General features: G+C 39.5%; 1 protein-coding gene across 1 annotated transcript in view; it reads left to right on the top strand.

Annotated features, from left to right (window-relative positions):
* Nucleotides 1-22,955, top strand: part of SGK1 (serum/glucocorticoid regulated kinase 1) — a 112,106-nt gene that overhangs the window by 21,885 nt on the left and 67,266 nt on the right. Inside the window, exon 2 of the mRNA XM_027551614.1 lies at nt 22,720-22,935. Within this exon, the coding sequence (XP_027407415.1) occupies nt 22,720-22,935 (216 nt within the window). The remainder of the gene's footprint in view (nt 1-22,719; nt 22,936-22,955) is intronic.

Here is a 22,955-nt window from a genome sequence, read left to right as displayed (position 1 = left end):
GGAGTTGAACTGAGAACACAACCTAGAAGCAAGCAAGTTATCTAATTATAAAAATGACATGTGACTTAGAGAACAAGCTTCTGTGATCATGGTGCTACCATTAATTTCCCTCTTTGGATCATTTTTAATTCTTTCAAATAGGAACCCGTTGACATTTCAATCATTGTGAAGATGTATTAGTACCACTTCTAACATTCTTAGAAAATGGAAATATTTAAGTGACTGCTAAAATCAGAATCCTAGACTGAATATGTTATCAGCTTCAGGGTTTTAAGGCCAGCAATGTCTAGTGTCAGAAACTTTTAAAAGTCATTTCTTTCATAATTTAGATGAATTCTGAATCCTTTTCATTCTTTTATCCACTTTCTATATCTATTTAATTTAACATAAAATAATCCATTCTCTTACAACATGTAGTCTATTCCTGGGCTTTATTTTCATAATGAAATTCATTTGTGCACAGTAATGAACCCCATGGTTTCATTAAAGGAAAAGAATTTAACTTGTCTTGCTTTCCTCATCTGTAAAATGGCAAAAGCTCTTATCACCTCTAAGAGCATGATTTGTGAAATGATTTGCTCTCTTGGTGTAGTTTGTAACCAATGCACACACCCACCACTCTCCTTCAGCACAGAGCCTGATGAATTCTCATCTGAGCTCTTTCCAAAAACTCCTCACAGGGCTCTACCCTGCCTAGCTCTCTTCACTCCACAAACTATCCCACACATGGTTGAGCTGCAGAGAAACATCTCACATGCAAGAAGCAGGTGTGAAACTGGCTTGCTCCAGAATTTATTACAAACCCTTAAACCCAAGGTCCTCAGCAGCATGTCACCATGCTTTCCCACTTGTATGTGCGCTAAGTCATTCAGTCGTGTCCAACTCTGCAACCCCATGAGCCTGCCAGGCTCCTTTGTCCATGGGATTCTCCAAGCAAGTATACTGGAGTGGGTTGTCGTTCCTTCTCCAGGGATCAAACCTGAGTCTCTTATGTCTCCTGCAACAGCAGGCGGTTCCTTACCACCAGCGCCACCTTAACTCTCTTTCCCACTTGCCTTTCTTCTAATCCTCCTCCTCCTACTCCCTCTCCCCTTCCTCTGTCCTTCTTCCCCTTCCTCCTCCTCCTCTTTCTTATTCTTCATGTTCCCTGCAATTGTTCATTTGGTCATTCAAATATATTTACTGAGGACTGATTCTCTGAGCAATTTGTAAGGTGCTAGAAGCAGTGATGAGCCAAACCAATGAAGTTCCAGGTAGGGCACTACTTATATAAAGACCTAGGCGAGAAGAAGTGGGGAATCTACGAGAAGAGGTGTATAGGCTGAGCGGCTGGAGTAGAGAGTCTGAAAGTAGGGGCAAGTTTGTGGAATAAAGTGGAAAAAAAAAAAAAAAAGCAATAGAACCTCACAGACTTCCTTAACATTTTGTGTAGCTGCATCATTATTCTGAGCACAATGAGAAACTCCATTGGTTGAACAGAGCTGCGATTCCCTGCAATCTTCCTTCCCCAAAGTTAGTGCTTCTGCAGTTTCTGAAGTGTGGACTACACTCTTCATCTCTCCAATTCATAAGCTTATCTCGAGGACCAATTTCAATAGCCATCTCTTCCATGGAAAGGTTCCTCCTCTCCCTAAACCAGATGAACTTGTATTGAAGCCATTTAGCTCCTTATCTCTTTCAAGTACGACACTTCTAGGGTCTGATATGATAGCTACTAACTCCATGGGGTTATCAAACACCTGAAATGTGACTAGTCTGAATTGAGAGTAAGCTGACGTACATACCAGAGGTTAAAGACTTTTATGAAAATCAAGAACATAAAATACTTCATTGATAACTTCATATTGGCTACATTTTGAAATGATGATATTTGATTATGTTGGGTTAAATAATTATATGTTCATGCTCAGTCGCTTCAGTCATATCTGACTCTTTGTGACTCCATGGGCTGTAGCCTGCCAGGCTTCTCTCTCAGTGGGATTCTCCAGGCAAGAATACTGAAGTGGGTTGCTATGCTCTCCTCCAGGGGTTCTTCCTGACCCATGGATCAAACCCGCTTCTCTTCTTTACCACCAGTACCACCTGGGAAGCCAAATAATTATATGATTGAAATTAATTTCCTCTTTCATTGTCCTTTTTTTAATGCAGTTAGTGGAACGTTTTAGATTATTGATACTTATGTGGTTCACATTATATTTCTAGTAAACAATACTCTTCTCAACTGTATACTTCCTGAATGGTGAATGTTTATTCAATTATGTATTTGTTTATTCCCCTAAGGAACATGCTAGCTCGTCCATAGTAAAGACTCAGTAAATACTGTTTAAATTCATTGCCATTCTCTAAAGTATTTTTTAAAAGTACTTTGCAATTTTAATACACTTGTCATTTTTAGAGATGTGTAGCCAAAACTCCCCAGTGAAAACAATGGGTGGGGAAGGCGCACGGGTTTTTTCCCCTTGGGCCCCGAGAAGGCTGATGTAAAGAACATGTGGTTTGACCATGGCAGACACAGTGGGTCATGACGGATGATTCAGAAGGTTGCTGTTTCCAAAACAAGAATTTTTATTGCAGTATGTGGAAGGAGCATTAAGACAAGAGGATCCTTGTGGTTTCTCACTGTATCTGTGGAAAAAATCTGCGGTTAAGGTTTAAATTAAACTGACATTAAAAGAGCCTTTGTAGTTACAATGCGCATTTTAACATCTGTTGCTATAGCTATACCAACACTGAATATTGTGAGTGATGGTTTAGGAGTGGTGGAATAAAAATGTGGTTTCCTGCCTATGATTTTCTAGGGTTGACTTGGTCTTTTTTAATGATGAGACATAGACTAAGGAAAATTATTAAGCGCGTAGAAAAGAAAACAGAAAGCAAAAATTATTAAGATTCCAAGCACTTCTGGTATGAGGGGAAAAGTATTTAGGACTTCCCAGCACCACAGCTGTAATTTTATGGATTCTTTTGTTTTGGGCAGTTTCAGGTTTAGAGCAGTTTTCCTTATGGTTCATGGAGGCTCTCCCATGGCAACCCTGCACACACATTCTCCTCTCTGTTAAGGGACCTTTGAGGATGAACCAAAAACTATTTTTCATCATAAAATAGTTGGGAACACCTCTTAACCAATTTGTAAAACTGACTGCAAAGATATTTTGTTTTGCGCCCTGGTTAAGATGTTTCATTTTAGACTAGTTTTCGTTCAATTGATTATGGCCAATGGGAAAAAAACCACATTATTGGATTTTCCTCTGAAGAAACAGAGGGGGAGCTGCATCCAGAATTAATAAACACCTCTCTAATATACCATCATCATATGTAGTTATGGTAATGTTGTTTCTGTTTGTTTCTCAATAAATTTGAGTAAGCTCAAAGAACTTTTGCTGAAAATAATTTAATTATGCCAAACATACTGTATATGACAAATTCTAGGATAAAAAGGTGCTTGTATATTTGTGGTGGTGGTATAGTACATTCTGTGGCAAGGCAGCAAAAACGAGTAGATAGGATTCTGAAAAACGATGGACCTGATTCTGATCTTACTTGCTCTGTGACTTTAGGCAAGTCAAGTGGCCTCTCTGAGCCTTAGTATTTTTTATATATATATACATAAAATAGGGATGATGTTGGCTTTGTGGGGCATTATGCATAAGAGGTGATAACTGCACAGTCCCTGGGACACAATAGTTCTTCAGTAGTAGAAAACTGGTTTTAGTGTATTGAGACATTATTGATGGAAACATTGGTGGAAATTTGACATCATTTTTACTGAAATAGAGTTTTTACTTGAATGAATGCTGAACATTTATGAATCTAGAGTAGGGAAAAAACATCAAACTCAGGTTCTGTAACCTCAGATATTACCTTACTCACAAATCATGACATTTTACATACTCACTGTTAATATAGGGCACCAAAAATTCAATAAAAACAAACAAAAACAACCTCTCGAATAATCATTTGAATTTTAGTGTATTTGATAGCATTTTTTTCCCCTCAGAAATCTAGTCTCTGAGAGGAAAGCAAGAAATTCTATGAAAACTGACTTTAGAAAGAACAGTTAATATTTTTCTTCTTGCTCATTTATATGCAGTAACCAAAATTAGTCATTTAATCACTGTTCTGAGATGATGCTTTCTTTACCAGGCTAGTATATGTAGAATTCTGAAATAAGGTCTGAAAACCCGGGTTAACTAGAAAATTAATGTCAATTACACTCAAGTTTTAGAGTAACTTCAAATTCCAAATGAATAAACTTTCCTTCTAGTCAAGGACTAAAAATATTTTTTTCACCACATGTAAAATCTGGAAAATTTTAAATATGTCTGTTAAAAACATCTTCATTTCCAGGAAAATGAGAGAAAATAATTAAGAGCAACATGGAGATTTTAAAAGGTGAAAAATAGTAGTGTAAAGTATATTCAATTCTAAGATTTATGATTTCTCTTCAGCTCATTATAAAATAATACTCTTTTAGAAATTCCTTTTTAAAATATTTCAAAGCCTACATTCTTTTGAATTAATATAATTGCATTTAATTGAATGAAGTAAATGAGAACAGAAACAAGATTATGTTAACCACTATCAGAATACATACAATATCCTTCAAGATAGCTAGACATAGGGACTTTAAACAGGCATAATTTCTGTCTAAGAACTAATGATTAGAGTTAAAAGGTGTCTCATTTTAAATGAGAAAATCCATTATATTCATCTCCAGTGGTAAGCGATGATTATTATATTGTAATTATATTCTGTACTGGCTCCATATCTCAGCCAAAGTTGCTGAAGAGTAGGAAAAATAATTATAGCAAGAAATTCTATGAAGTGTACATCAAGGAATGTAAAACTCGAGGGAGAAGTCTTTCGTGAGAATGGCTTGCATGTTGGCATCCGGGTTGGGTACACAGGGCACACATTAAATATGTATTTTGCAGGCTGATTTCTAAGTCACCTCCTAGCGTTGAAGTTATTTTCATAAGATTCCATCAGTAGTACTGAGAGATGCAGACAGTTGCATTAGGCATTACAACATTATAATACCATTTGTGTATTTCAAAAATAGCCTTTTAAAAAATTCTGTATTCTATGCTTATCTATATAGAATAGAATTTGTTTTTCTGGCTACACTCTCATAGAAAAATTTGTGGAAATTGTACATTGTTAAAGCCATTTGGCTGAGAGGTTACCTAGTTTGGTAAGAAAAACTCTGCTATTTAAGTTTATAAATTTCCTAACCTTCTCCAAGTCCTGATCTGTTACAGAATGGTTGGATAACTTCTGAAAAGCATCAGCTTTATATTTTGCAAAATTAGAACCATGTGAGAAGCTTTACTCAGAGGAAGAATATGCAGCTAGGGTGTTTAAGCTTAATACAATGGTCCACAAATTAGAAATATTATTTAATGAACCACAGCAAAGTCCAGTAAGAACAGTTATAAGAGCAAATAAAATTCCAAAGAATAATAAAAGAGCTGTAAGGAAGAGACTCATTTAATGCCTAGAACCAAAGAAAAAAGCATCATTTGGGCACTTCACAGAATGAAAGATGCTGTCCAGGATTTGTGGAGAGCAAAGTCAAGTGGGCCTTAGGAACCATCACTACAAACAAAGCTAGTGGAGGTGATGGAATTCCAGCTGAGCTATTTCAAATCCTCAAAGATGATGCTGTGAAAGTGCTACAGTCAATATGCCAGCAAATTTGGAAAACTCAACAGTGGCCACAGGACTGGAAAAGGACAGTTTTCATTCCAATCCCAAAGAAAGGCAATGCCAAAGAATGTTCAAACTACTGCACAATTGCACTCATCTCACATGATAGCAAAGTAATGCTCAAAATTCTCCAAGTTAGGCTTCAACAGTATGTGAACAGAGAGCTTCCAGATGTTCAAGCTGAATTTAGAAAAGGCAGAAGAACCAGAGATCAAATTGCCAACATCTGTTGGATCACAGAAAAAGCAACAGAGTTCCAGAAAAACATCTACCTCTGCTTCATTGACTACACCAAAGCCTTTGACTGTGTGGATCACACAAACTGGAAAATTCTTAAAGAGATGGGAATATCAGACTACCTTACCTGCCTTCTGAGAAATCTGTATGCAGGTCAGGAAGCAACTGACATGGAACAACAGACTGGTTCCAAATAGGAAAAGGAATACATTAAGGCTGTATACTGTCACTATGTTTATTTAACTTACAAGCAGAGTACATCAAGCAAAATGCCAGGCTGGATGAAGCACAAGCTGGAATTAAGATTGCAGGGAGAAATATCAATAACCTCCTTTATGACACCACCTTTATGGCAGAAAGTGAAGAGGAACTAAAGAGGCTCTTGATGAAAGTGAAAGAGAAGAGTGAAAAAGCTGGCTTAAAACTCAACATTCAAAAACCAAAGATCATGGTATCTGGTCCCATCACTTCATGGCAAATAGATGGGAAAACAATGGAAACAGTGAGAGATTTTAAGGGTCTCCAAAATCACTGCAAATGGTGACTGCAGCCATGAAATTAAAAGACGCTTGTTCCTTGGAAGAAAAGCTATGATCAACCTAAAAAAAAGTGAAAGTGAAGTCACTCAGTCGTGTCTGACTCTTTGTGACCCCATGGACTGTAGCCTACCGGGCTTCTCTGTCCATGGGATTTTCCAGGCAAGAGTACCAGATTGGGTTGTCATTTCCTTCTTCAGGGATCTTCCCGACCCAGGGATTGAACCTGGGTCTCCCGCATTGCAGGCAGACACTTTACCCTCTGAGCCACCAAGGAAGCCCAAACAGCATATTAAAAAGCATAGACATTACTTTACCAACAAAGGTCCATCTTGTCAAAGGTCTGGTTTTTCCAGTAGTCATGTATGGATGTGAGAGGTGGATCATAAAGAAAGCTGAGTGCCGAAAAACGGATGTTTTTGAACTGTGGTGTTGGAGAAGACTCTTGAGAGTCCCTTGGACAGCAAGAACATCAAACCAGTCAATCCTAAAAGAAATCAACCCTGAATATTCATTGGAAGGGCTGATGCTGAAGGTAAAGCTCTAATACTTTGGCCACCTGATGTGAAGAACTAAGTTATTGGAAAAGACCCTGATGCTGGGAAAGATTGAAGGCAGGAGGAGAAGGGGACAACAGAGGATGAGATGATTGGATGGCATCACTGTCTCAATGCACATGAGTTTGAACAAACTCTGGGAGTAGATGATGGACAGGGAAGCCTGGTGTGCTGTGGTTCATGGAGTTACAAAGAGTCAGACAGGACTAAGTGACTGAACTAAACTGAACTGATAACATGTATACTCATTTCACATACTCACAGAGGGCTCACCTGCCTTCCTGTTACCATCATTTGTTGTCTTTTAATTCTTACCACTTTTTAGATAAGTATGATCATTACCTCTTAAAGGATGGGAAAATACTCAAAAGTTTATTAGCTGCTCAAAATCACACTTATTAAGTCCAAGAAACAACACTTGAAATCAGATCTTCTAACAGTACTAAGACAGTGAGAAAAACATCAAAATTGACAAAAGCTAAAGCTGTGAATGGATACATGGATGAAAAAGTTGGATCGAGATCATAAAAGTATGATTATGGCCTCAATTCAAGGAAGGTGGAATAGAAAATGAGACTGTGAAATTTCCAAAAACTGGATCCACTATTTCATTCAGACCCCACAGGGTGACAGATAGTTACTTAGCAACTAATACAGCAAATATTTGCTGAACTTGATGCACGCAAGACTCTGCTTGGGGTGACAAGTGAAACAAAGATCTCTAAAGTGAAATCTTTATTCTTAAAAAATTTACCATTGAGTAAATGACACAAGTTAAGAAGTTAAGTTGCTGCTATAAGGCATCTATTCACCCCTTTACCCATATATTCATCTACAAATACTTAGACATTTCTATGTACCCTCAAGACAGTCATGAATAAGATATAGGTAATAAAATGATAATAGAAAATATCCTCTGCAGGGTAGAGATGTCTTTCAACAGAGAAAAGCCTCTGGAAGACTGAATGAGGCCTCTGGAAGACTGAGACTGGGAGAAACTCTTCACCTGGGAAAGCAAAATGATCAAGAACAGAGTTGAGGATTCCTAGGAAAATGAACTGAGCACACCAACCCCACACCTTTTCATGCTGGCTCTTATATGTTTCTGGAGGAAAATGACTAGGCAGGCAACAGCTATAATGAGAAGACAGTGATAAGTAAAAATATTAAAGCCTATGAATAAAAAGCACTTGGTGGTAAAATTATAAGTAAATCACTGATCACTCCCTAAGTCAAATAAATGTCAAAATCAAATAAATGTTGTGGAAATCACTGGTCCAAGGACCTGTTGGAAGTTTTAGAGTAGTTCTCAAGGTCTCCTGCAGTCTCTTAGAAAAAGGAATGGCAACTGGCAAAGAATCAGTCCCCCCTCAGGGGAATTCTGAGTATAAATGAAGTCCTCCTAGTTCATATACCCATGACATGTTATTTTCTCCTAACCCTTCTTGTGTGATATTATGGTGAAAAATTCTGTATTTCTCATAATCCCAAGAGAGGAATATACCTCATGGTAATCATCCATGAAAATAAATACTAGCTGGAATCTTTAAAGAGTGCATGAATCATGTTGCCATACAGTATACCGACTCATGTGAGAAGTTTGAAGTAAAAATGTGGGGTTCAAGGAGGAAGATACTTCATGGAGTTGTAATGAGCCTTCATGAAGATGGTTTTACTGTCAGGTTTTCAAGTTTGGGTAAGATTTGACCCTGCAAAATTGAGAAGAGATGAAGAATAAAAGTCACTCCTATTGACAAGAACATATGAGAATCCAGAAGCTCAACAGTCAAAAAATGAAGGATCTGAAGATCAAATCATCTGTTTTGGCTGGTACATGGCAGAAAGGTAGGCGAATCATGGGGAATCAGACAGTAAATGTTACTTGGGCCAGAGCATGGAGAGATTCCAGGTAATAGCTAAACAAAGTGACTTGGCACTTATTCAGTAGAAAATAAAAAGTCATTGAAGGTACTAAGTAAGGAAGTAATATAATCAACACTATGTTTTAGGAAGAAGACACCAGCAGGAAAGTGTAAGGTAAGTTGGAAAGGGGCAAAAGAGAAAGGGAAATGAGCAGGCTGCTGCGATAGTGTTTAATCACCACTTAACCTATGACTCCTGGGTTCCTAAAGAACATTCCCTATGGGACTGAGGAGAGAAAATGTTCTATTGAGCTCACTGTCTGCTGACCACAGTTCTTATTTCAGTGAACAGTGTTTCCTTAATACTCAATTCACTAGAGGCAAGCCTAGAATTCAAATTCCTTGTTTTCATATACTCTGAATTTTTGTTTTGTTTTGGTGGATTTATTACCCAAAGTACCCACCAAAATCCATTTTAAAACTTTTATTTCACATTTTTGAAAGATTCTTTCCTATTTTTTGATTAATTAGGATTAATTTCTTTTATATCAGAATGTGTGCTTAGTTGCTCAGTCGTGTCCAACTCTTTGCAACCCCATGGACCGTAGCCCACCAGGCTCCTCTGTCCATGGGGATTCTCCAGGCAAGAATACTAGAGTGGGTTGCCATGCCCTTCTCCAGGAGATCTTCCCAAGCCAGGGATCGAACCCAGGTCTCCCACATTGCAGGCAGATTCTTTACCATCTGAGCTTGCCAGACCAAGTATTTGCCCTATATTTCTTTATGAAATAAAACTATTTACCTTATGTAACCCTGGACATGGCCAGTCAAATGATTTAACACTTTTTATTATCTTCTGGCACTTGGTGGAGGGTTGAGAGATAGCTGGATTATGGAAAGAAATGAAATTTTGGTCATTATTGATTTCGGATATAAATAAAGACCATAAAATCCAAACTGTAAGAACAATTTGAGTTCAAGCAATTGGACAGTTTTTATGCTATATACAATCTTCATCATATAGTCTGCTCTGTCATTTGCACAAAGAATAACCTGAATTCCATCTTCTCTTTCCCCAAACAAGGGCTGATGTTCAGTTGATATGCATTGGCAACACATACTGATTCTGAAGTACTGAAATATTTCTATAAGGGTTAGTATAGCCACTATCCAGAGCCTTCTGAGTGTTTTCTCCCTCCAACCAACCCAGCTGTTCTTGCCTGCCCCAAAGGACTCTTCAAGAACTCTCTACAATCTAAAAGCAAAGAAGTGAAATTGGAACAGTAGGAGCCCCAGACAAACCTGCCTGGGCCCTACAGACAATGTCTTGTGCTCTGTGTCCCTGCTGTTCAACTGGTGAAATATTTTGAATTATATCTACCTAAAAGCAACTTTCTTTTCCCAGGGAATTATATTCCTTGCATCTAATTACAATAAAAGTAAACAAATTTTTTTAAAAAACTGCTTACTTTATCTGGAATCTGGGTGTGACGTGTCTCTGCTTCTCAGTTCTGCCTCTCACTAGGTGGATTATTATCTCAGGCTTTTTCATGTGACAAGAGATAGGCTGCTGGTATTTCCTCAAGACACTTCCCTGCTGCTGCTGCTGCTGCTAAGTCGCTTCAGTCGTGTCTGACTCTGTGCGACCCCATAGACGGCAGCCCAACAGGCTCCCGCGTCCCTGAGATTCTCCAGGCAAGAACACTGGAGTGGGTTGCCATTTCCTTCTTCAATGCATGAAAGTGAAAGTGAAGTCGCTCAGTCGTGTCCGACTCTTCGCTACCCCATGGACTGCAGCCTACCAGGCTCCTCCGTCCCTAGCATCTGCTATCCAAAAAGAAGAAAACTCTACCTCCCAGTTTCTGTATGAAAAGATTGCAGAGAAGGATCCTGATTGGTGCTGATTAGGTCACGTGCCAACTCTTGAACCAATCACCGTGGCCAGAGGCATGAGATTTTAAACCCTTGTCTTTGCCTGAAAGTTATACATGATGCTCTCCCCATAAAGCTGAAAAGTTTGCTATTTCCTTTTGAGTTTAATGAGGACCATATTACTATAATGCATTAATATGTATTTCTGGATTATATACTCCTTTCTCATTTACTTATTTTTCCTTCAACAACACTTCAGCTGATGAAGCAAAGTATTGCTATGCTTTGGCAGATAACAGCATTTCTGGAAAGGGTGGGATCTCTAGGGATAATGTTTGCTGGACTCTCTCTGATTCTAATTCTTTGTTTTAATATTATTATTAGTTTTTTTCACATCCCCAGAATTCATCTGTCCTGAAAAAAAAATGTCTTTTTCTCCTTCTCCACTTACACAGATTCATAGTAATGATTATTTTCTTCTGTCTCAATTGTCCTGAGGTCGCAGTGAGTTTTCAGATTTCAGCAGTTTTCATAGGACTTTCAAACATCTGCAATTCATTCTGAATCCCTTCTCCCATCTCCCACAGTTTCAGTACCTCACAAAATTCTTGAACATAGTAAGAGACTTACTAAATATCTATTTATTAGCTTTGACTCCCTTCTTGTTTTCAGGGAACAGTTAAATCTTAGCATTTTCTTTATAAAACATGAAGTGAGGGAAAAAATAGAATACTGAAATAGAAACCATTACCAATGCAGCACAAGCATCATTTGGAGGAAAACTGTTTTTGCATAAAATTGAAACTGACTGTACTGTGCAATTTCTTTTATAAGAAGATTCGAGGAAGAAGCAGGAACATCAGGGAGTAGTAATAAGCCCCCATTTTGGATGTTAATCATCCTCCCTTTCATTTAGCACTTGCAATTTAATTAAGGAATGTACACTGTTCAAATAATGAGACTTTCATTCAGTCTGTATCATTGCAATTTAAATGGATTCTCTAACAACTGCCCTTAAGACCATAAGATTATTTTAAGAGCCCTGTGAGGTTGTTCTTTTTTTTTGTCTTTTTTTTCCAGTTTATCTAATGGAGGTAATACAGTTGTGGATGAATGTGACTGGATTGGCAAGCAGAGAGAAAATGTAGTGGGTAAAAATAAATGTCACTTGATCATTTGTTCATTCAACAGGCTAAGCACAGCACACTGTAGAAGTAGGAGTTCCAGACTGTCGTAGCAGAACCCAATGAAGAAATGGCCTTGAATCTGTGATGTGGCTGAAAGGCACTGTGGGGCTTACCCACTCTAAGCTCTTCATTTCACAGATAAGGGCAGTGAAATTAAGTGACTTGCTCACATGAATGCAGAGCTAGAATGGGAATCCTTTTCTCCTAAATCAGTTCATTCATTTCTGTAGAAAACCATTTTTATATTTTAAATGTTTTTTCTGTTCAGTAAACTGTGAGAAAACCCAAATAACTTATAAACTGACTGTTTCACTCCAGAATAACAGGTGACTCAGCAATGAAGAATCCATCTGCCAGTGCAGGAGACGTGGGTTAAATCCCTGGGTCGGGAAGATACCCTGGAGAAGTAAATGGCAACCCACTCCAATATTCTTGCCTGGGAAATCCATGGACAGAGGAGCCTGGTGGGCTACTATCCATGGGGTAGCAAGAATCAGACACGACTTAGGGACTAAACCACCACCACTAAACCACCACTGTACCTAGATTATTAAGGAATTTAACCGTTGTATGAAATAATAAACCTCTGACACTATATTACATTTGGGGTAGGGAAAGAGATGGATCTCAAGGATGATAAGGTAGCATTCCAACAGCAGATGCAGATGGCACTTCCACTCTACATTATCCTCAGGGATAACCCCTCCCAGTGCCCCCTCCTGGGTCTGCCCCACCCCCCGTCACCTCCTGCCCTCCTATCCGACGCCCTCAGACCACTAAGGCCCCATTCTTTTCATGCTTCATTCAGTTTTCCCTGACCTTCACCCAGACACAGAGAGCTTGAAAATAAAATATTAAATTGTTAAAAATCACTGGTGAACCTAAATTTTTTAAAAAGGTCCCCTGGGTTTAGAAACGCACGTAGAAGATGTGCCTCCCCAGGATGCCCTCTGTACACAGTGCTCACTCCTCTCATCAAGGCTGCCTTTCCCCAGCATGTATTCTAACCCATTCAGTTCAGTCGCTCAGTTGTGTCCAACTCTTGCGACCCCATGGACTGCAGCACGCCAGGCCTCCCTGTCCATCACCAACTCCCAGAGTTTACTCAAACTCACGTCCACTGAGTCCTGTGTGTGTACATTTGCGGTCGGTTGTGTCCTAGTTGTCCCTAATGATGACAGCTAGCTTTAGCACTGTTTTACAGCTGTTAATTTCCATGTTGATTCTTAAAGACAATTGCTTCTTATTTTTTCTTCACTGTGCCTTAAATGGTATCAGGCTTTAAGCCAACAAAGAAATATTTCTTTATAACTTACTATATGTTGGGATCCGTGCTCTGGGGCATAATAGTGAGCCTCTTTCCTTGGAAGCTTCAGCTCAAAGTCAAGGCTGACAGGAAATGGGGAGGGGGATGGGCTTAGGAAGAAGGAACACACAAAAGAAACTTTGTAAATGCTACATTAATGAATAAATGAGAAAACAGTGTCTTTCTCCTTGTGAAACTCACATTCTAGTAGGAGAAACAGACAAGTAAACCAGAGTGAATGGGTGTTTCCATTTGAACAAATAAATACCCTAGTGGGTCAAGGGGTGGTGAGAAGTCAGACAATAGCCGACTGTCCCAAGTGTGTGACACTTAGCAAGGCTGACCCAGATGGACAAGATGGGTTGGAGGGAAGAGTTTGTATACAGTTAAAGACTTAAGAAACCAGTCTTTAAGACATCTGCAAATTAATGACATGGTGGAAGAACTGGATGCCCTGGGGACGTGATGGCAAAGGAGAATCCAGATCTTAGGGGAATTGGTATCCCAGGCCAAGGAGTTTAGACTTTACCATTTAGATGAGTGTTCATCAATTTGTGTGTCACCTGTTAGTGGGTGATGAATCGTCAGTGGGTTGCATCATTTAATAAGCATTTTAAATGAATACATTAGAATAGAAAATGTCAGGGCATTTCATGTGAAAAGAGTAAGTTTGGAGGTAGATCAATTGTTTCAGTTATATCTCTCTACATTATTATATACGTGTATGTGCACAGGATTTTCTTCTCTCCTTTTTTCTCTCTCAGCTGCGCCTGCAGCTTGTGGGACCCCAGTTCCCCAGCCAGGGGTTGAACCCAGGTCATGGCAGTGAAAGTGTGGCGTCCTAACCGCTAGACTACCAGGGACTCTACAGGATTTTCTTACAGCACATCCACCCTTACCAAACAGGTTTGAAAGCCACTGCTGCCATAGTGGGGAAACCATTGAAGAGTTTAAAGCTGGGACAAGATCAGCTTTTGCATTTTGAAAAATGCCATGGTTTCAGTAAGAATGGATTAAAGGGTCAAGGCTATTTAGGACTTGGCTTGAAGAAATCAGATAAAGACAATAAAATCATGTTTCTCAGATGGAGAAAAGGCTGTAGACTTGAGAGCTGCCTGATAGAGTGATTTGCTGACTCATTCCCCCTTTTCACCTGTACTGCTACTCTTCTTTTTTGGCCCTTATCATTTCTTTTCTAATCAACGACTCCTGACTCATCCAGTTACTTGTGTCCTGCTGCTGCTGCTAAGTCGCGTCAGTCGTGTCCGACTCTGAGCCACCCCATAGACGGCAGTCCACCAGGTTCTCCCGTCCCTGGGATTCTCCAGGCAAGAACACTGGAATGGGTTGTCATTTCCTTCTCCAACTTGTGTTCTAGACTGGCTCAAATCATCCTTTGTATTGCACTGAAAGATAAACTGGACCAGGCCATTCTCCTGCTTTAAATACTTCAGTGACCACTCATCACCTCACGACCCAACCTTTCTATTAAGCTTCAGTTCCTGCCTCTCCTTTTGGCCTTATTTTCAATACATCCTGTGCAGATTCTTATCTCTGTGTTTTGGCTTTTGTCATCCTCTCTGCTGGAAGTGTCCTTCTTATTTCAATTCACCTGGCTTCCTTTAACTCAGCCTTCAAGACTCAGTTTAACCATCACTTCCTCCAGGAAGCCTTCCTTGATTTCTCCCAATGGGAGAAATGGGCCAAATACCTCCCATTTTTTTCTGTCATGGCACTTTACATAAAACTCTCTCAGGGCTTGGAACCATAATTATAATAGTTAATATAGTAATCATGTGTTCACCCAGTGCCAAGCACTGAGTTTACTTGCATTATCTCATCTAGTTCTCACAAAACCCTGATGAGATTGGTATTATTATTATCTTCATTTTACAGATGTAGAAACTGAGCTTTGAGAAGGCTCGATCAGTTGCCTAAGCAGGGCTTTGCAGCCAGGAAGTGTGGTTCTACAGCTCATGTTTTTAACTATTTGCTACATTAACACACACTATGATGTGATAAACCACAGGTTCCTGGGGTTGTACCCTCTGAAATGCAAGCGACCGCACTCAAAGGTCACTCAAGCAATTACATTTCTTTGTGTCTCCACCAGCCAGCATAATGCCAGGCGGAAGAGTTGAACTTTTGTTAAAACCATTAAATGCTACAGAGTTTGCCAACCAGGTTAACTACTGAGAAGGACCCATTGGATTTGGGAATGAAGTTTGTTGGCATCTCAGTAAAAATTTGTGTTAATGGAATAAGACTCTTTGTCACCTTCTTCCCTTTAGTCCCAGAAAATATAAAGTGATCTATAACATTCGTTTAACGGATAAATTGCCATGGGTTGAGGAGTAAATGAAAGGTAAAGAGATGGAGATGGTGTTTTCATGCAGCTTAGCTAAGAAGGAAAAGGGCTGCAGTGGTGGTGAAAGGGTTTTTAGAACCAGGAGGTTGGTGGGTGAAAAGGTGGTCTTATATGTTTAGTTAGTTTGATGGTTTTTTAGAGATATTGCAAGAACAATATGCTAGGAGACAGTAGCCAAGAGAGAAGTAAAAAATCCTGGAACAGAGGACTGTCAGAGGAGCCAAAGCGTGTGTGGGTGGGTTAGCTGTGGCCAGGCTAGCCAGGTTCTTTCCGGGGGAACAGCCCAGCCTTGCCATTTTCACTGAGTCTTATTTTTTCAATTCAAAAAGCAAATGGCACATACTGTTCCTTACAGATATTACTTGAAATAATTCTCTTCTACTTCTTCGTTTTTCTTTTTGTCTTTTTTCTTTTAATTTTCTCAATCCAAGAAAGACTAATTCAAACTAAAATCTCAGTCCCAGAACTTAAAGGACTGAGAAAAAGTTCACCTCCATTTCCAAAGAATGATTAGGTCAGTGAATTCTGACCTAATTTCTATTTAAAGCTTGGTGGGTGGGATGGGGTGGGGTGGGGTCCTCAATGGGGAGGAGGAGGAAGGGGATTTACAGAGCTGAAGTGTAAGGACTGTGTTTGGTGTTGAATCCTCACAACCTCATGCTGGTAGAAAGGGGAGGGCTGGCAGCTGTAGCAGGAGACGGATCTGAGGGTGTTGGTAACAGTGTAGAACAGAACGGTGAGATGTGGGCATTCTCATTGCTGCCTCTCCCCCCTCGCCCTCCCCACCACACCACCCCTAGCCTAGACCTGGGGAAACACAGGGGGAGACCCTGAGAATCTAGAACAGGATGCAGTTACCTTGGTCAGTGCTGAGAAGAAAGGCCTGGGAAGTCCCAAGGGTGATGGCATGAAAGGATGGGGAATTCCAGAAGCCACTCTGTCTTCTCATGGAGTCTGCTCTGCAGAGCTGTTGCCTTGTAAGGGAAATAGCTATGCAGAGCATATGTGATTGAGGATGGTAGCAAAGTAGTGTTAAGATGTATAAAGGAATAAATATAGTTACGGTAAAAAATAATCAAACAATTCCTGTTTCTATTGCCTACTATTTGTAAGCCCTAAGGCTGGCCTCTGTGGAATCAGAAAGAAGCCTGAGATGTTGTCCTCACCCTTATGCTCCAGTTAGACAGATGACACAGGATAACAACCAGGATAACAGTGAGCATCAAAGTCCCATTTTTTTTTAATTAAAAAAATATTTATTTATTTAGGATGTGCTGGATCTTCTTCGTTACTGCGCGGGCTTTTCTCTAGTTCCAGCAAGTAGGGGTTATTCTCTAGTTGTGCACAAGCTTCTCATTACAGTGGCTTCTCTTGCTGCAGAGTACAGGCTCTAGAGTGCTCGGGCTTCAGTGGTTGTGGCTCCCAGGCTTCAGAGTGCAGGCTCCATAGTTGTGACACACAGGCTTAGCTGTTCTGAGACACGTGGGATCTTCTCAGACCTGGGATCGAACCCATGTCTTCCTCATTGGCAAGCAGATTCGTTACCACTGAGTGACCAGGGAAGTACCAGAATACCACAGTTTTATATAAGCAATAAACACTACAGATGTTCAAAGAAAAGAAAGCTAGATGATGACCACAGATAGCTGAAATGAAGAAATCAGATTAATATCACTGACCTTGTCTCACAGCACTGTTATATTTTAGGACTCATGCTGGGAAGCAGCCCCAGGCACCAAAGTGAGAGGAATTTGCCTTCCAGGATCCTTCTCCTGAATTACATTAATGTCATAACCAGCCTGTTGGCAGGCACCCCTCTGGAAAAGGAATAGGTGCAGAGATTTCTTTTCATGATCAGTTGAATTATTCAAATAATTTTACTGGAAAATTTGCTTGAATATATCTGAATTGAAGGTTATGGTGGCACCATATAAACAAAGTCAGTTTTCTATAATAAAAAACACCCCTCCGGAAATTGCCAAAATCTGTGTCCAACATCAAAGTTTTCTTAGATTTAAAGGAAAAGACAGCTCTTCACTCCCAAAAAACAAAAGGAATGATGCTGCCTTTTGAATTCCTAGATAAGTACCTGAACACTCTATAGTGGTTCTGCATCAGTTGACATCATTATCGGCTAAACATAGTAAATTAAGGATAATATCTGTTTACTATTTTGTAATGGGAAAAAAGCACTAGTGGAAAATCCTTCAAAGCTGGCCAATCTCTTTAATCCCATCTGGTGATTTTCTAGTCAGGGATTATTGCTTGTAGAGATTTTTTTTTTTTTTTTCAAATAAAGAAATTAACAAAACCAGGACAGACTGATTTAGCTAAGAAATTGGCTTAATATTTTGCATGCACACTGTTCAGCAAGAGTAGCTGGGAGGTTAAAAGGCGTTACTCTTTGACCCTGCTGTCTGGAGAGGTAATTGCTGCTTTAAAAAATCTCGTGCAGTTTGGAGAACAGGCTTCCAGAAACCCCAAGTGAGGGAGTTCTTGATTCGTCCAGGGTCAGAAGGATGTCTCACCCCCAGTGTGTGTTTGTTTACAAGGCTAGCCACAAACGGGTGTGTGGCTCTGAATAAAACCAGGACCAGGTGGCCTAGGAGCCGAGACGGCAGCCTGTATCCGGGCATTGATTTTTCTCACACACGCAGCTGCTCCAGTTTTCCGAGAGCCATTGTGACAGGTCTCTGAGGGGCTCCCCAAGCCACTCGCTGTCAGCGACTCCCTCCAGCAGTGCAATTCATCGCCTGAAGGAACACAATAGGCCGCTTGTAGCTGGAAGTCCCTCGGGGCCTGGGGAGAGGTTCTGCACTCAGCAGTTTTGGAGGGCACCTTGCCTGCGTCCAAGGCCGGAGGGAGGGCCCGTGTAACTCATCCCGGTCCAGCCGTTCTCTCAGGCTCAAGCACACGTCATCAACCGCGTCATGATCAGGCCAATAAAGACCCCTTGGGAGGCCCCAGAGTAATGAAACGTGTAAAGGAGTAGTGTGGAGGGATAGGCGGAAGCCAGGATGAGGGCTTAGCCAGAGGAGATAAACCATTTCTAGACAAAGCAGGCGATGGCTGCCAGTCACCGTCCTGTTACAAAATGTATTACTTTGTCTATTTTTGTAACACCTTTTCCCCTAACGGCTCTGGAGAAAGGTAATAGTTATAAACTTTCCTCTCCACATTCTCTGTGGAAAGAGAGGGAGGGTCCTAGTCCCGTGTCTGTGAGACTCCAAACGGGTTAATTTGTTGAAGGTCATTTGGAATCAGAGACCTTTCTAATGAAATGTCACCCACTACCTGCCCCCAGTGCGAGGTGTTAAGTCTCAAAACACTCCCGCTGAGAAGAGTTGAGAAAATCATATATTCAGTTAGTTTACTTGAAATATAATAGATTCTAATAACCAAAGCCCCAGGAATATGACACATGCATCACAAGTACATCCTGGCAAGTCACTGGGCTTTTTCCCTGGAAGACTTCAGCAGAATATGGCTATTGGTTTCAAGCTTCCAAATCATTCAGCTTTACAGCTCGAATCTTTCCCCAGAAATCCCATAAAATTAAAATTGAGTCCTCCCACCCCCTGTGAGCCTGATCATTCTTCTCTGCTTTACTTCCCCGCTTATTATTTATTTAAATAATTTATTCCCTTAATAAATAAATTTATTCTTTTAGTCATAAGTCGAGCTCCATGAGGGTAAGTTTTGGGGGATCTGACTTGCAAATTTTCAGTGACTGGATTATGCCTGACTCGTAGCTGGTCTCCAACAGTGAGTGATAAACCCATGAGTGGAAGTTACTGGATTCTTTTTAAGTTAGACGATACCAAATCATTTTATTTCTACTTCATAGCATTCTATTTCAAACATACTCTACTTGAAAGAATAACTTCAAGGGTCAAGCAGTGATCCTTGAAGGTGTAGGATATATTTGACTAGGGTTTTATTTGGGCACCATTGTTTGCTTGGGGGTTTTATTGTTTATTTGTTCATTTTTAAAATTTAAATTTAAGAACCCTTAGCAAGCATGAGCTCCTAGTTTGCCACAATCTCCAACACTCCCTATTTTTATACCCTAGTCTTAAGGCCTTACAGGTTTCCCGTTCTTGCCAGCCTCTGAAGGCACTGAGTTTGCCAGCTTATATCCTAGTAGAAGCTAGTAGAAATTGACTTGCTTAAACTAAGATGTGTAGTTTTTCCCACCTAATAATTTACATTGTGACTTTGGGCAAATTGCTAACATCTTTGGGTCTCTTTCAACTCTCAAAATATCAACCCTGAATATTTGTTGAACTGATACTGAAGCTGAAGCTCCAATACTGATGCAAAGAGTCAGCTCATTGGGAAAGACCCTAATGCTGGGAAAGATTAAAGGCAAGAGAAGAAGGGGGCGACAGAGGATCACATGATTGGATGGCATCACTGACTCAGTGGACATGAGTTTGAGCAAACTCTGGGAAATGCTAAAGAACAGGGAAGTGTGGAATGCTGCTGTCAGAGGGGTTGAAAAAAATCAGACTTGATTGAGCAACTGAAAAACAACAACGAATGGGTTGTTTGACAGCCTATGCTCAGTCATCTAAACCATTTTGGAAATTCTTAGCTGCTATCAAATAAAATGACAATCCTTTATGTGACTCTTAATCCCTATGATTTCTAACATACAGAAGTTCACAGATCATTTGTGTTCTCTGAAGTGAGATGTCTCTAAATTCTTGTCCCTTTATAAACCACCCTCCCTTTTTTTTTTTCTATAACTTAATGGAAAGTTAGATTCCATCACATGGAAATTCTTCCACTATACATTGAGCAACTGTAAGACCGTATTGCATAAGGCTTAGTCTAGATATAATGGTCCATAAATATGAAACTTTTATTTCAATACACCTAGATTCTTAGTAAGGTCATACAGATATTTATATGATGATAAAGCTGTTTAAAATTCTATTCATAGTAACCCCTAAGTTAAATCTACTTGGCAAAAGAGACATGGAAAGTCAGCCAGAATAGATTGATATTAAAACACAAGATTGGCAACTAATCAGGAATGCTTACCAAACTTCAAGCTCAAATCTCTCTGAAGAAGAATAATAAAAAATATTTTCCATCTCTAATTTAATTTAGTACTTTTTAGATTGATCAAAAACACATTTGGTACCATCATCAGGAAGAAAGTTTCTACTGTAGTCTTTGAGAGTTTCATTTAGACTTTCATTAGTGAATCAAACAAACACTTTGAATGCACCTACTAACATGCTTATGGGGCCCCAGATCGCAAGAAATACTGATGGAAATCTTCCCAGTGTTAACATGAGGATAGTAAATGTAAAAAGATTATTTTAAATGGCATTTAAAAGATTACCTATACATAAAACAATTAAAAGATATGTATGTAACCAAAGGAAGAAATATAGTGACTTTATTTGTTTGAGATTCTTATATACTTTAAAAGAAATTATTCTTTAAAAAAAAGTTAAAGAATAGAACACTGTAAAAAGAAGGAGAACTAAGGCATCCATGATCCTAACAGGTAACATATCAGTTTCTATTTTGCCTGTTACTTTCTTGCTTTGTCTATAGCTTTGGCTATAGATAGTACATGTATTTTTACACTTGCAATTATAGTGATTGAACAATTTTGTATTTGGCTTTTTTCGTATAATTACATTCTAAACATTTTTCATGTTGCCACAGGGTCTTCACAATATTTATTTTTATTGATGGCATAATATTCCATCAAATTGCTTAAACATTCTTATGCTATTGCAATTTTAGTTTATTCTAAGTATTTTTCAAAAAAAATTTAAAAATCTAGTTGTGAGCATTACTGACTAAAATTGAGTACTATGATTTTATTTTTTTCATCCTTTTAGTATACACTATTTTCACCAATTGTTTAACTATAAAAGAATCCTCTGGAGTTTCAAAGAACATGAAAAAGACATATTAAATCAGGATAAATTTCAACTTGATGACAAGTCATAAAGTACTCCCGCACTTGTTAAAACTGCATGCTTGTAAAGCAGTAGACTCTGGATTCAAGATGCTGGGTCCTGCCTTTGCTTGATACCAGTATTGTATGTTGGGGAAACTTGCTTCATTTCTCTGTGCCTTTGTCTTCTCATCTGCAAAATGGGATTAGTAATAGTACCTGTCACGTAAGACTATTCTGGGGATTAAACTAAACTCGGCCTGTTAAATACCTAGAACAGTGTCTTTCGTATTTAAAGTGCTATATAAATGTTATCCTTTAAAATTATTATTTTTTAAAATTTTGACAGCGCTGGGTCTTCGTTGCAGTGCACAGGTGTTCTCTGGTTGTGTGTGGGCTTAGTTACCCCTTGGCAGGCAGGACCTTATTTATTCAACCAGGGATTGAATCCTCATCCCCTTCATTGGAAGGCAGATTCTTAACCATTGGACCATCAGGAAAAGCCCATAAATTTTATCTTTTTGATGTTAGAATAGCTTTACTTTCTTTTTTTCCTCTACTTTACAAGAATTCTACATGAAAGTAAGGGAAGTGGTGAGTTTTAAAACTTTAAGAAAAAAAAAAGTGAGATAATTTCCTAGCCAGGAGCAACTTTGTTTATAATCAAGCTTTTACAGTAGTGAAATATGTATTAATTCATTTAGCAGCAGTTAGACCCTAAGCTCTGGCATTAGTGTTTTCTCTGGTTGGTTACAATACCTAGCAATTCACCCTAGACATTTGTGACTATCATTCTGTCAACATAAACATAATAGTAAGAGTCAACGTAAAATTGGCACCATTTACTCAACACTGTGTGCCAGGCAAAACACTTGGACATTTTCAAACAGTTTAACATCTGGCTCAACAACCTCAGAGGAAATATTATTCCCCGAATCTTACAGTTGGAGAGACAGTCTCAGTAAGTTGAAATGATCAGCCAAAAACCACACACTCTGGGTGAGTGTGAGTAACTAGCATTGATGGATTCGGATTAAGATCTAATAGAGAAGTGGAGAGACTCCTTTCAAGAGTGTCCATCCCACCAAATTTCCCACCAATGCCCCATTAGACATCAAAGTAGGTAAAACACACTTTTTCTTTCCTTTGCACATTGTAGGTACGAAGATGGATCAAGAGCCCAATGGTCAGTGTGGACAAGCATCAGAGCCCCAGCCTGAAGTACACAGGCCCCTCAGTGGTGCCCATGCCACCAGGGGAACCAGACTTTGAGCCTTCCTTGTGTCAGACGTGCCTGGGAGACCATGCTTTCCAAAGAGGGGTTCTCTCTCAGGAGAAGGAGTCGTGCTCGTGGGAAACTCAATCCGGGTGTGAAGTAAGTTTGCTGTGGGTCCA

Source organism: Bos indicus x Bos taurus, chromosome 9 (assembly GCF_003369695.1).
Source record: "Bos indicus x Bos taurus breed Angus x Brahman F1 hybrid chromosome 9, Bos_hybrid_MaternalHap_v2.0, whole genome shotgun sequence".
Taxonomy (NCBI): Eukaryota; Metazoa; Chordata; class Mammalia; order Artiodactyla; family Bovidae; genus Bos; species Bos indicus x Bos taurus.
The sequence above is the reverse complement of the archived record's forward strand: the minus strand, read 5'-3'. Positions and strand labels throughout refer to the sequence as shown.